General features: G+C 43.0%; 1 protein-coding gene across 1 annotated transcript in view; it reads left to right on the forward strand.

Annotated features, from left to right (window-relative positions):
- The first annotated feature begins 1,992 nt into the window (after positions 1-1,992).
- The window catches only part of si:dkey-40c11.2 (uncharacterized), a 61,701-nt gene continuing 49,816 nt past the window's right edge, over positions 1,993-13,877 (forward strand). Inside the window, exon 1 of the mRNA XM_014172445.3 lies at positions 1,993-2,375. Coding sequence (XP_014027920.1) covers positions 2,290-2,375 — 86 coding nt within the window. The 5' untranslated portion in view covers positions 1,993-2,289. The remainder of the gene's footprint in view (positions 2,376-13,877) is intronic.

Genomic DNA, 13,877 nt, shown 5'->3' on the forward strand with positions numbered 1-13,877 from the left:
TGGGGGAAGTAGCACTACATGCAGTTCAGTGGAGGCTGGTCGGTGGAGCTATAGGAGTATGGGTTCATTGTAATGGCTGGAATGGAATAAATGGAGCAGTATCAAACATATGGAAACCACGTTTGACTCTGTTCCATTCATTCCATTCCAGCCATTACAATGAGCCCATCCTGTTATAGCTCCTCCCACCAGCCTCCACTGATGCAGTAAGAGAGTTGTGTCAGATGAAGACAATCGGACTTAAACGAGGAAGCTGGAGAAAGTCTAACCAATGTGAAATGGCTAGCTAGTTAGCGGTGGTGCGCGCTAACAGCGTTTCAATCGGTGACGTCACTCGCTCTGAGACCTGAAGTAGTTGTTCCCCTTGCTCTGCAAGGGCCGCGGCTTTTGTGGCGCGATGGGTAACGATGCTTCGTGGGTGTCAGTTGTTGATGTGTGCAGAAGGTCCCTGGTTCCAGCCCAGGTTTGGGCTAGGAGAGGAATGGAAGCTATACTGTTACAAAAGCATAGTTCCTCCTTATTATTTTTAAGGTAGTGGTTATGGTTATGATTTCATATGCCAGACAGACACTGAGTCTTTGTGAGTCTGATGAGCAGATATTAAATGGGGCTTTGGTCGCTGTCCGAATCTCTGAAGATTTAAGGGGAAACTCTGTACTGACACACCAGAAACAAAGATTCTATCAAATGATACATCTGGACTGAACGATAACAGAATGACAATCCAAAAAATGCTGAGAAACCTACCTAAACGCTATACATACCCCCCTACCCTGATCAGCACCCAAATACCAGAGAACTGAATTTTTTTAACATGCTGGCTGCCTCAGTTCCCATGAAATTGGTCCCTCTGATTCTTCAAGGGTCTCGATGGAGATGGCCCTCACTGTACATTGATTCTCTGGGAGCTGCCAAGGGCTGCTAGGGGACAATTCAAAGGGCTGGTGGGACAAAGCGAGAGTGACAGCTCTATAGCTGCCCCCCCCCCCCATTTGCCCCCTCTAAACCTCACCAGCACCACCACTCCTTCACTGGCCCTCCTCACACTGACAGCCGCCCCTCCCTTCCAGTGCCAATATAAAGTGTTTTGTTTTCCTGTGGCTTTTCTTGAACCTGACACAGACCATGCCAGCCAGATACACCCTCAGCTGTGTTGTGTAGCAGTTGTTTTCTGGATGATATTAGCTTACTGAAAGTGAGAGATGTTGATGTACACGAATGGCTCTCAAAATAACTATTTGGTTATATGCACATAAAGCTAGTTAATGGTGAAAATATATCATTTCCACCTTATTATTAAAGCGTGGAATGAAGGAGAAAATAATGGTGTGAGGACCAGGCCAGCTAGAATGTAACTGAGATTTTCCCCCATTAAGTCTGTAACAGCCCCAACTAGGCAGTCTGTCTGTGTGTGTGTGTGTGTGTGTATGTGTGTGTGCGTGTGTGTATGTGTCTGTATGTATGTATGTGTGTGTGTGCGTGCGTGTGTGTATGTGTGTGTGTGTATGTATATGTGCGTGTGTGTGTGTGTGTGTGTGTGTGTATGTGTCTGTATGTATATGTGCGTGTGTCTGTGTGTGTGTGTGTGTGTGTGTATGTATATGTGCGTGTGTGTGTGTGTGTGTGTGTGTGTGTGTGTGTGTGTGTGTGTGTGTGTGTATGTGTGTGTATGTATATGTGCGTGTGTCTGTGTGTCACAGGAGGCTGGTGATGGGAGAACAGCTCATAATAATGGCGGGAATGGTGCAAATGGAATGGCATCAAACACCTGGAAACCATGTATTTGTTGTATTTGATACTGACTCCAGTCATTACCACGAGCCTGTCCTCCCCAATTAGGGTGCCACCATCCTCTGTGGTGTGTGTTTCCCCCCAAAATTGTGTACGTTGAAGAGACTTTGAGGTACAGTTTGCTCCGTTTTGTGGGTGTGCCAGGGTGTGGCTAGAAGCAATGGCTGACGTATTTAAAAGCTAGAGGTGCATTTCGAAGCCACAACCCCGTTTTTTAACTGGTCGTTCACCAGGCTACAGCACCGTTTCCGTTCAGTTGAACGTTCTATTACGTTTTTATGTACTGAACGCAGCCCTACATAGCCTGCTGGCGGACCTTCACCTTCTTCTCCACTTGGTTCTTCCACTACTTTGCATGAGATAAGCCTACAGATCGTTCTCCTGGCAGTGAATGCGCGTTAGTGTTTCAGTGTGACCGTTTATGCGGGTAAGTTTCTAGTGCAATTGGCTAAGTGAAGAAATCTTCGGGAGTGGATTGTGGAAAACTTCTGCATCACTATGCGAGCGATTAACCTCGATACCTACAGCCTGTCACTGCTTACGGCAAAAGAGGACATTCTCAACCCCCGCTCATCAACCAACTGGTAAAGCTCTTTATTTCCCGCTGAGTGCCTGAATGTCTTTGCATGTTCTATTTAGTGAGCGTTGCTCTTTTCAGAATTTCATGTCACTTAACTGTCATAAGAACGTTTCTAAATTATATTTGGATGGTTTAAAAATAGCCTACCCCTTCATTCTGCCCTGCGTGTTTTCGCGTTTACAAGAAGAGGGTGTTGTGTAATTCAAATTTGATTTAATTTTGGTTCCAGGAGTGCAAAGGTTATGGAGGTGGTCAAAGTACAAAAATAAAATGGGCTGTAGGTGTGTCTGTAGGCTATGTATAGTGGCAGACCGGCAGTTATAGTCAGGGCAATTCAGCTGGCTCAGTTAGTGTAGGTAGCCTACCTCACGACCAACACAGGAGGACAGACAGGTGGTGTGGAGCATTAGTTCGTGTACCAAACTGTTCAGTAGTGTGTGATTGCGGCCTGCAATTCGAGGCGTTCCTGCATGTGGGCATTCCTGCATCTGAAGGAACGCCCACCCTTTGAGCATCCCATTGGGTCCTGCATGAACGCCCCCCCCCCCCCCCCCCCCCCTCCAGCATGCCATCGTCCTGCTTGCGTGACAGTTTCCATATTCTGGATTTCTCCTGATTGTTGATGCCATTCAAATATGGGCCAAAAGGCAAATAAAGTATTATCTGAGTTTTATGGGGGCGAAGTACACTGTCTACCGGTGTCCCAGCTAGCTAGCCACCGCCTGCTGTCTACCTGTTTTCCAGCTAGCTAGCCACCGCCTGCTGTCTACCTGTGTCCCAGCTAGCTAGCCACCGCCTGCTGTCTACCTGTGTCCCAGCTAGCTAGCCACCGCCTGCTGGCTACCTGTGTCACAGCTAGCTAGCCACCGCCTGCTATCTACCTGTGTCCCAGCTAGCTAGCCACCGCCTGCTATCTACCTGTGTCCCAGCTAGCTAGCCACCGCCTGCTGTCTACCTGTGTCCCAGCTACCTAGCTGGCCACCGCCTGCTGTCTACCTGTGTCCCAGCTACCTAGCTGGCCACCGCCTGCTGTCTACCTGTGTCCCAGCTAGCTGGCCACCGCCTGCTGTCTACCTGTGTCCCAGCTAGCTAGCCACCGCCTGCTATCTACCTGTGTCCCAGCTAGCTAGCCACCGCCTGCTGTCTACCTGTGTCCCAGCTAGCTGGCCACCGCCTGCTGTCTACCTGTGTCCCAGCTAGCTGGCCACCGCCTGCTGTCTACCTGTGTCCCAGCTAGCTAGCCACCGCCTGCTGTCTACCTGTGTCCCAGCTAGCTAGCCAACGCCTGCTGTCTACCTGTGTCCCAGCTAGCTAGCCACCGCCTGCTGTCTACCTGTGTCCCAGCTAGCTAGCTACCAGTGTTGCCCCCGCCTGCTGTGTACCGGTGTCCCAGGTAGGACACAGTGTCCTTCACTCCCGCGTGCTGAATTGTGGGCCATAATTACACCTTTCTCACACTGTTGGCTATCTACCTGTGTGGCACATGGTTCGACTCAAACACCTGGCTTGCGCGCTGCTGCTGGCCTGGCGTGCAGTGTCTCCGCTATTCTCCAGGGCTCTTTGGCTTTATTCTTTGCTCAGCTCAGGTTTCTGCCAATATGGTGATATTTGTGTAATTTAACACTACGGAAAGGTTATCAAAGTTGGACAAAGTAATGGAAACCCTTCAGTAAATGAGGGATACAAAGTATATTGAAAGCAGGTGCTGCAATACAGGTGTGGTTCCTGAGTTAATTAAGCAATTAACATCCCATCATGCTTAGGGTCATGTATACAAATGCTCAGTTGTACATGATTTTGTCTACCATGGCTAGAAGAAGAGATCTCAGTGACTTGGAAAGAGGGGTCTCAAAGGAGCATAGGGGGCGTAAAGTGTGTGTGTGTGTGTGTGTGTGTGTGTGTGTGTGTGTGTGTGTGTGTGTGTGTGTGTGTGTGTGTGTGTGTGTGTGTGTGTGTGTGTGTGTGTGTGTGTGTGTGTGTGTGTGTGTGTGTGTGTGTGTGTGTGTGTGTGTCGTTCACCAGATCTCAATCCAATTGAACACTTATGGGAGATTCTGGAGAGGTGGCTGAGACAATGTTTTCCACCACCATCAACAAAACACCAAATTATGGAATTTCTCGTGGAAGAATGATGTCGCATGCCTCTATAATAATTCCAGACACTTGTAGAATATATTCCAAGGTTAATTTAACTGTTTTGACGGCTTGTGGTGGCCCAATGCCCTATGAAAACACTTTATGTTGGTGTTTCCTTTATTTTTTGCCTACATAGCTTCGCTCATGAATTCCTTTGGTAATATTTGTCAACTGCAAATCCACTTTGATGGACCAACTTCCATGTCTTTGAACCCTGTGCTGAGATTCCAAAGAGACACACATCTAGGACACCTTCAATTATGCTCAATTAGTGCCCTGTTTCTCTGCCGAACTTCTGAATGTGTGTGTTCTCTTGGTTCTGTTGACGTGATCCCACACAATTAGAGATAATAAAGCTATGTCGCCATGGTGATGTCATGACTTGTGTGGTCCGCTTTGTGGTTAACCACCCATCTACCAACCATCCAAGGTTATGTAACCTAGTTGATGTACTTTCCAACAAACTGTTATAGGTCCTATGTTGTAAAAGTGTCATATGAAGATGTTGATAATCAATGAATGCATAATAACTGCTCTATTGATTAAGAAACCTCTTAAAACTAACTCAAATGTTATCCATATTACTCTCTGGACACGCTCAGCTGACATAAGAGTGATTTCTCAAATATTTTATTAAAAAAGTATCCCTCCAACAAAGAGTAGCCAGACAGAGAAACGTGCAGAAGCATGGAAGTGAACCTGACACTCAGCTTGGTGTTTTCCCCTCTCATGACTTGGCAGCTCCGTTGTCATGGTGACTTATCCATCCTGTATAAACAGTGTTCTCTCTCTCTCTCTCTCTCTCTCTCTCTCTCTCTCTCCTCGCTCTCTCATACACGCACACAGAGAGGAAACCCACTCTAAAAGGCTGAATAACATTCTCTGCAAACTGTCTGGCTGGACTGAATTGTGAAGTGGGTGTTGCAATGACATCATAATTCCTGTGTGAGAGAGAGACAGAGTAGGGGGTAGACTAGAGGATTGTGAGTTGGGGAGAGGGCTGTTCTTTACCCTGTCCTCCCACACATACAGCATGTTGGCCTTGAGATCTGTGTTATCTAATGGCCTTGTGAATGGGAAACAGCCCCTGTGAGGTAAGGCCCCTAGGAATAGGGAGGCTGACTATTCAACAACACCGCTCCAGAGGTCTCTCCCAGTTCCCTTCAATGACTGCAGACGTTAGACTGTTTCACACACAGCCTCCAATCTGCAGTATGTGGTGTGTGTGTGAAGCAGTAGTCTGAATTACATCAACATACATCCTACTGCGTTCAATTTTCAAACCAGATATTTACTGTATGTCCAAAGACACACGTGGTGATACACAAAGTTGCAAATGGAAATTGTTGAAGTAAGCTGTCAAACGTACACTGTATTATCTCATACATTGTGTTCTGCTTTGTAACCTCACAGGTAACTTTCATAAAAGTACAGCTACAGATTATTTTAGCTACAGTAGACGGAGGGCTGAAAAATCCCCCTTTCTCACTTTTCATGACTCCAGAAAATACCTCAGTCAGTAGCCATGCTAATGGTGGTCAAAGGCAGACACACTGTCATTTACTGTCTGTCCAACAGGACTGGGCACTGGGAAGTTGAGGAATATTTCAAGATCGAAATGTCATTTCTCTGCCGTAGTTTAACAGTTTTTTTGTGTACTTTGTCAGGCATGCAACATGCATGGGCAGAAGTGTTTAATGCCTACCATTTAGACTGAGTATTGTTGTACCAATCCAGTAAACCATATGAAAACAGAGAGGAATATACGCAGTGAGGCTCTACAAATGTTTTATCAGACTGAAACTTTACAGCTCTTGCTCTGCACATTATCTCATAGGATTCATATTGAGCTCAATAGGAGTGTGACTCCTATTCATCATCAGTGTTGGGTGTGGGCTGTGGGCTGTATCTAACCATCTCTGGGACCTGGTGGCTTGGAACACTGTCAGACACACCTTGTTCTCCCCACTGCTCTTGGCAGACTGTGTGTTGACTGTGGGTGGGGGAGCATTTTTACAATTAGTTCTGACTCATTGCAAAGATTTGACCACTGCTGATTTGGATGGTGATAAGGTACACATTCAATTCCTTCCCAAACGTTCCAAAATAACCTTGTTGATTTTTTTTTTGTGTGATAGTGTTTTCAAAAGAATAAGTGGGATGTTTCCTTCCAAAGTAAAGATGAGATGTTTGTGAGAAGTTGCAGTGATTTTGTGTATTTTCTATTATATTGTGTTAAAAGGGTCACAGCCGTCCAAGGAAGATTGCACAATATGTGAGCTGTGGTGTATCCAATCATTTGTTGTGTTTGGTGTTCTCACACACACACACACACACACACACACACACACACACACACACACACACACACACACACACACACACACACACACACACACACCACACTTTGGTCTGAGTCCAGCGTGACACACTCCCTGTTCCAAGGGAGATGTTTTTGAAATGACGTCTTGTTAGCAACAGGCAAGGACAACTCCTTACTGATCTGTCAATGTATTCATTTCACACACTTTGACTCTCACAATGGAAGAACAAGAAATGCCACTGACCTTTGTCACCAAAAGTCTCGGTAGTAGGGAGGGAACTCATAATTCAGTCTTTGGCTATATAGGAGTATTATTAAGGACCTAATAGTTGAATGAAATGCTTGAATGAACAAGTCCTGTACCTTTGGGAACCCTCCAGTTCTCTCTCCTCTTCCACTCTCTTCTTTAGCATATTATTTCCCTATGATGTTGCTTAACCTGTTTAATTTAATACTTTGTTAAACTGTGTATCCCCGTCCGGTGGATTAGAGGGTATGGGAATTGAATGCTATAATGCAGTTGATCTAAGCCATTAAACAACCCACTGAGTCAACCCCCCCCCCCCCCCCTCCCCCCTCCTGTCCTTTCTGTCTGTCACAGTAAGGCCTTTGATGTTGTGTGAGAGGACTCAAACCTGTGTGTGTGTTTGTGTGTGTGTGTGTGTGTGTGATTGGCAAACCAAGGCGTGTGCTCTGGTCACAGTCAAACATGAGTGAACCTAAACGACCGCTAACTATCTGGCTGCTATTTCCAGTGGGGCAATTCCATGGTAACGGAATTACGCTTTGACTCTGTTTTTTTTCACTTTAAAATATATGCCAAACAAAAACAATTGATTTCAAAGTTTAGTAAACAACAAGGACTACTTTGAACAATTTCCACAGAAACATTTACAAAAACTAATTTAGTGGAAGAACTGTGCAGATGCAAACTTTGGTGATGGAATTAGAGTCAAATCTCCCTCAGGGATTTTATGCGACCACATTTTCCAAAAACTCTTCAATATCAGCTCCGAATTAAGGTTCAGAGATGTCTGCAGAAAGAATTGGGTGTCAGCTATGACATGACACATTGAGTTTGGTTATTAAACTACAGGAAGTTAAGTAGATTTACACCCAGTAACGGAATTACATCATGGCTCCCTGATCTGTACTACACAGAAATACATAATATAAATGTTGTTCTTTGACATCACAGCGCAGCAGAGCACAGTACATTCCAGTATAATACAGAACATTACAACAGAATACAATATACTGTACTAAACTCTTACTTTTCTTTACTGTATTGTAGAGTACTGTACTTCTATATTGTATTGGACTATACTGTGCTCTACTCACTATACAGTACTGTACTCAGTACTTTACTATATTGAACTGTTCTCTACTCAATGTACAGTACTGTACTCAGTACTTTACTATATTGTACTGTGCTCTACTCACTATACAGTACTGTACTCAGTACTTTACTATATTGTACTGTGCTCTACTCACTATACAGTACTGTACTCAGTACTTTACTATATTGAACTGTGCTCTACTCAATGTACAGTACTGTACTCAGTACTTTACTATATTGTACTGTGCTCTACTCACTATACTGTACTCAGTACTTTACTATATTGAACTGTGCTCTACTCACTATACAGTACTGTACTCAGTACTTTACTATATTGAACTGTGCTCTACTCAATGTACAGTACTGTAGTCAGTACTTTACTATATTGAACTGTGCTCTACTCAATGTACAGTACTGTACTCAGTACTTTACTATATTGTACTGTGCTCTACTCACTGTACTCAGTACTGTACTCAGTACTTTACTATATTGTACTGTGCTCTACTCACTATACAGTACTGTACTCAGTACTTTACTATATTGAACTGTGCTCTACTCAATGTACAGTACTGTACTCAGTACTTTACTATATTGTACTGTGCTCTACTCACTATACTGTACTCAGTACTTTACTATATTGAACTGTGCTCTACTCACTATACAGTACTGTACTCAGTACTTTACTATATTGAACTGTGCTCTACTCAATGTACAGTACTGTAGTCAGTACTTTACTATATTGAACTGTGCTCTACTCAATGTACAGTACTGTACTCAGTACTTTACTATATTGTACTGTGCTCTACTCACTGTACTCAGTACTGTACTCTACTGTGCTACGTTCTCTACTGTGCTATCCAAACTTGTGAAACATATGTCTATGATAGGTTCAGATTTGTTCCAGTCAGTCTGTGGATGTTAACATCAAGGCCAGGGTGGACTGACCAAATTTCAACTACTTTTCAACGTCCATAGACGTTCAGTGTCGATCAGTGGGTGAGGATGCTGGTTACAGAAATGGAAAGAGCGGGGGCTCATGGGTAGGTGTCAGAGAGAGCTGGGAGAGGTGACATTAACTGAGAGTGAGGGGTTGTTCAGACTGTGTTAACACTCATGGTTTGACCACCAGATGAAAGAAAGAGATATAAAACAGTTATGAGCTGAACATAACAGTATGCTGGTGGAAGGGAGAACAGTACCAGGTGACCCAACTGTGGTTCATGACTATTATGATTTCCCATTGAAGCCAAATCAGTTGCAGTAATTCCATTAAGGATTTTTTTGGTAATTCCAAATTGGTAACAGAATTACGAGTTTGAATCACTTAATTCATAAGTAAAATTGATATCAGTAAAATCACTATAACTAATATGATAGGTCTACCATTACTTGTTACTTCTGGGAACTTTCATTATCCTTCCTCCTCCTGAGGAAGAGAAATTAGAAAATATCTTCAAGATATATGGGTTGTTGGTATTAGAATTACAAGGCAGTGTTTCTTAAACTTACAGAAGGTAAACAATTTCTCCAAAACTAAATAGAAGTGTTGATATTTGTTGTCATGGGTCTTTACGTCAACATTATTGTGTTTTTATGTATTTCTTGTTTTTTTTAAATCCAGAAATCAAAGACTTAACTTGTGCCAACTTATTAAGATGGAAAATGGTTGGGAAATGTATCTGACTTAATTTCCCCAAAATATAGGCACTTAGCTTTCATTTTACATCCAATTTGATATACTCTTATGAACTTCACATGTTGGTGCTCATGGGTTCTTTTACATGGAAATGCCCAGTTATCCCAATGTCTGAGTCACTGAGAGCTTAAAGTATCATTGCTGCTTATCACTCTCTCTCTCTCACACACACACACACACACACACACACACACACACACACACACACACACACATATCCAGGGAGTCTCTAGCTGTGCTGACTCACGGTTACACACCAGATTCCCACGGTGGGATGGATCCTGGAGATAAGATTGAACCCATCTATAAATTAAGCTAACACTTGAAGGCCAGTCCTCATGGACAGGTGTCCAGACCTCATTCCTTGATTAGTTAGTTATTATTCCACTCATCAGAAGTGGGGGATTATGTCTTTCTTCACTGTACTGAATGTGTATACGGATGGGTGGAAAAGAGGCTGGAGAGAATGGGGGCTTGCTCAATAGACAGTCAGAAAGAGATGGGGATGTCATACAGACGTATGCATGAGCTGGCATGAGCTGCTCTGCCCCCTACTTTCCCAGGGGATGCCCTGCTCTGCCCCCTACTTTCCCAGGGGATGAGCTAGCTCGCTGGCATCCAGATATGTGGGTGGTAGGTTGATGCTGCTGATGAGGGTGCTGTTTAAGTCGGTTTTGAAACTGAAGAGATGTTCATCTTTAAACAACTGCCTACTGCTCTCCTAAACACTGTATGTGTGTCGGGTAATTTCAGGTCTGGCACGATGAGACATGACTCTTATACAACCAGAGCGTGTGTGTGTGTTTTATTGTGTGTGACTCATACCAACATATTTATCCTTCAAACCAATTGTCCTTAATCCAGATTTCCTCTAGAAAGTGTTTCCAATGGAACTACAATCCCTTTGTAACCCAGTGATGTTGAGCACAACAAAACATTATTGTTTTCTAGTGATCCTAGATAAAGCGATTTGGACTCTCAAATGGAAACCTAGCCTCTTGTCTTTGTTGAGCGACACAATAGTACTATACAAATACTATGCAAATAGAACTGAATGGAATTGGGTTGAATTTTCCCGATCCTACCTACTGTCCCGCAGTGCAATGTGTTATACAGTACAAGGGGTGTTTCAGGCAGCTGTTGAAAGCAGCTGTGTGTCTCGCTAAACATAGGCTGATCTAGAGTCAGTGTGAGACGTGTGTCAGGGCTCGGCCCTCCTGTCTAAGCTAGACAGAGCATGACATCACTGTCCATATGCTTTAGTCAACAAGTGCAGTGCCTTCAGAAAGTAATCATACCCATTGACTTAATTCACATTTTGTTGTGTTACAGCCTGAATTCAAAATAGGTTAAATTGGGGTGGGGGGGTCAATACTTTGTAGAAGCACCTTTAGCAGCGATTACAGCTGTGAGTCTTTTGGGGTAAGTCTCTAAGAGCTTTCCACACTTGGATTGTGTAACATTTGCACATTATTCTTTTTTAAATTCTTCAAGCTCTGTCAAATTGGTTGTTGATCATTGCTAGACAACCACTTTCAGGCCTTGCCATAGATTTTCAAGTAGAAAACTCTAACTCAACCACTCAGGAACATTCACTGTCTTCTTGGTAGGCAACTCCAGTGTAGATTTGGCCTTGTTTTAGGTTATTGTCTTGCTGAAAGGTGAATTCATCTCCCAGTGTCTGTTGGAAAGCAGACTGAACCTGGTTTTCCTCTAGGATTTTGGCTGTGCTTAGCTCCATTCACTTTATTTTCCTAAAAAACTCTCCAGTCCTTAACAATTACAAGAATACCCATAACATGATGTAGCTACAACTATGCTTGAAAATATGGAGAGTGGCACTCAGTAATGTGTTGCAATGGATTTGCCCCAAACATAACACTTCACATTTTTTGCATTATTACTTTAGTGCCTTGTTGCTAACAGGATGCATGTTTTGGAATATTTGTATTCTGTACAGGCTTCCTTCTTTTCACTCTTTGAATTAGGTTAGTATTGTGGAGTATTGTAGAGTAACTACAATGTTGTTGATCCATCCTCAGTCTCCTATCACAGCCATTAAACTCTGTAACTTTTTTAAAGTCACCATTGGCCTCCTGGTGAAATCACTGAGTGGTTTCTTTCCTCTCCCACAACTGAGTTAGGAAGGATGCCTGTATCTTTGTAGTGACTGGGTGTATTAATGCACCATCCAAAGTGTAATTAATAACTTTACCATGCTCAAAGGGATATTCAATGTCAGATTTTTTTTTTACCCATCTACCAATAGGTGACCTTCTTTGTGAGGTATTGGAAAACCTCCCTGGTCTTTTGTGGTTGAATCTGTTTGAAATTCACTGCTTGACGGAGGGATCTTACAGATAATTGTATGTTTGGGGTACAGAGATGAGGTAGTCATTCAAAAATCACGTTAAACACTATTGTCGCACACAGTGACTTGTTAAGCACATATTTACTCCTTTATTAAGGCTTGCCATAACAAAGGAGTTGAAAACTTATTGACTCAAGACATTTCAGCTTTTAATTTTTATGAATTTGTAAAACTATCGAAAAACACAATTCCACTTTGACATTATGCGGTATTATGGGTAGGCCAGTTACAAACAAAATCTAAATTTGTATTAATTTTAAATTCAGGCTGTAACAAAATGCAAAATGTGGAAAAAGTCAAGGGCTCTGAATACTTTCTGAAGGCACAGTACATAGACACGCATGCTTGTACCAACGCCCACACACACACACACACACACACACACGGCCTCCATCCACTTCTCTTGTGGGAATGGAAACACTGTATAATGCCATAAAGCAGACTGCATTTCCACTGTGCTGCTGGGCAATACCACGGTAACAGAATTACGCTTTGACTCATATTTTTCACTTTAAAATGTATGCCAAACAAAAACCGTTGACTTCAAAGTTGAATAAACCATACAACTCTATACACAATGACTACTTCTAACAATTTACACACAAACACATTTATTGGAAGAATTATGCAGATGCAAAGTTGGTTACAGAATTCTTGTAAAATCTCCCTCAGGGTTTTATGCGACCATGTTTTCCCAAAACTCTGTTAACTCTCTGCTCTTATTTAAGATTGAACGATGTCTGCAGAAAGAATGGGGTGTCAGCTATGACCTGACGCCTTGAGTTGGAAGGAATATCTATTGGTTATTGGACTACAGTAGGTGAAGTGGATTTACATCCAGTAACAAAATTGTGGTAACAGAATTACGACACAGGTTCCTGATCTGTACTATACAGGAATGCATAATTATGAATATCATTCTCTTCATGGTGGTATATTCTGAATACTGGAGGTACACAAAGGTAGAAATTTGCAATATCCTTCTTTTGCATATTTGGGTATTATTCTACACTCTGGCTATTATCCTAAAGAACTCTGCCCCCAGTAAAGTAGATCTGTTCAGTAAAGTACAGGGCTCCTGAGTGGTGCATTGGTCTAAGGCACTGAATCTCAGTGCTAGAGGCGTCACTACAGACCCTGGTTCAATTCCAGGCTGTATCACAACCGGCTGTGATTGGGAGTCCCATAGGGCGGCACACAATTGGCCCAGCGTCGTCCGGGTTAGGATTTGGCCGGGGTAGGCCGTCATTGTAAATAATAATTTGTTGTTAACCGACTTGCCTAGTTAAAATAAAATAAAAATAAATTCCATGGAGGGTCTAGTGTCTGCTCGTTTTTCTTTTTCCTTTCAATTAAGACCTAGACAACCAGGTGAGGGGAGTTCCTTACTAATTAGTGACCTTAATTCATCAAGTACAAGGGAGGATGAAAACCCACAGACACTCAGCCTTCCATGGAATGAGTTTGCCACGTGGGTTGGAACAACAGGGAAGCAGTATTTCTGACTCAAGCGATTTAGTGAAGATCCACTATCACACACATTCAACACCACTCTGAGTCTGACGTGTGACTGACAAGACTTGTGTCTGATAATGATTGTAGTTCCGAAAAGAAGATAAATAAACTTAGGCTGTAGTACTG

This window comes from Salmo salar, chromosome 24 (genome assembly GCF_965601325.2).
Source record: "Salmo salar chromosome 24, fSalSal1, whole genome shotgun sequence".
NCBI lineage: Eukaryota > Metazoa > Chordata > Actinopteri > Salmoniformes > Salmonidae > Salmo > Salmo salar.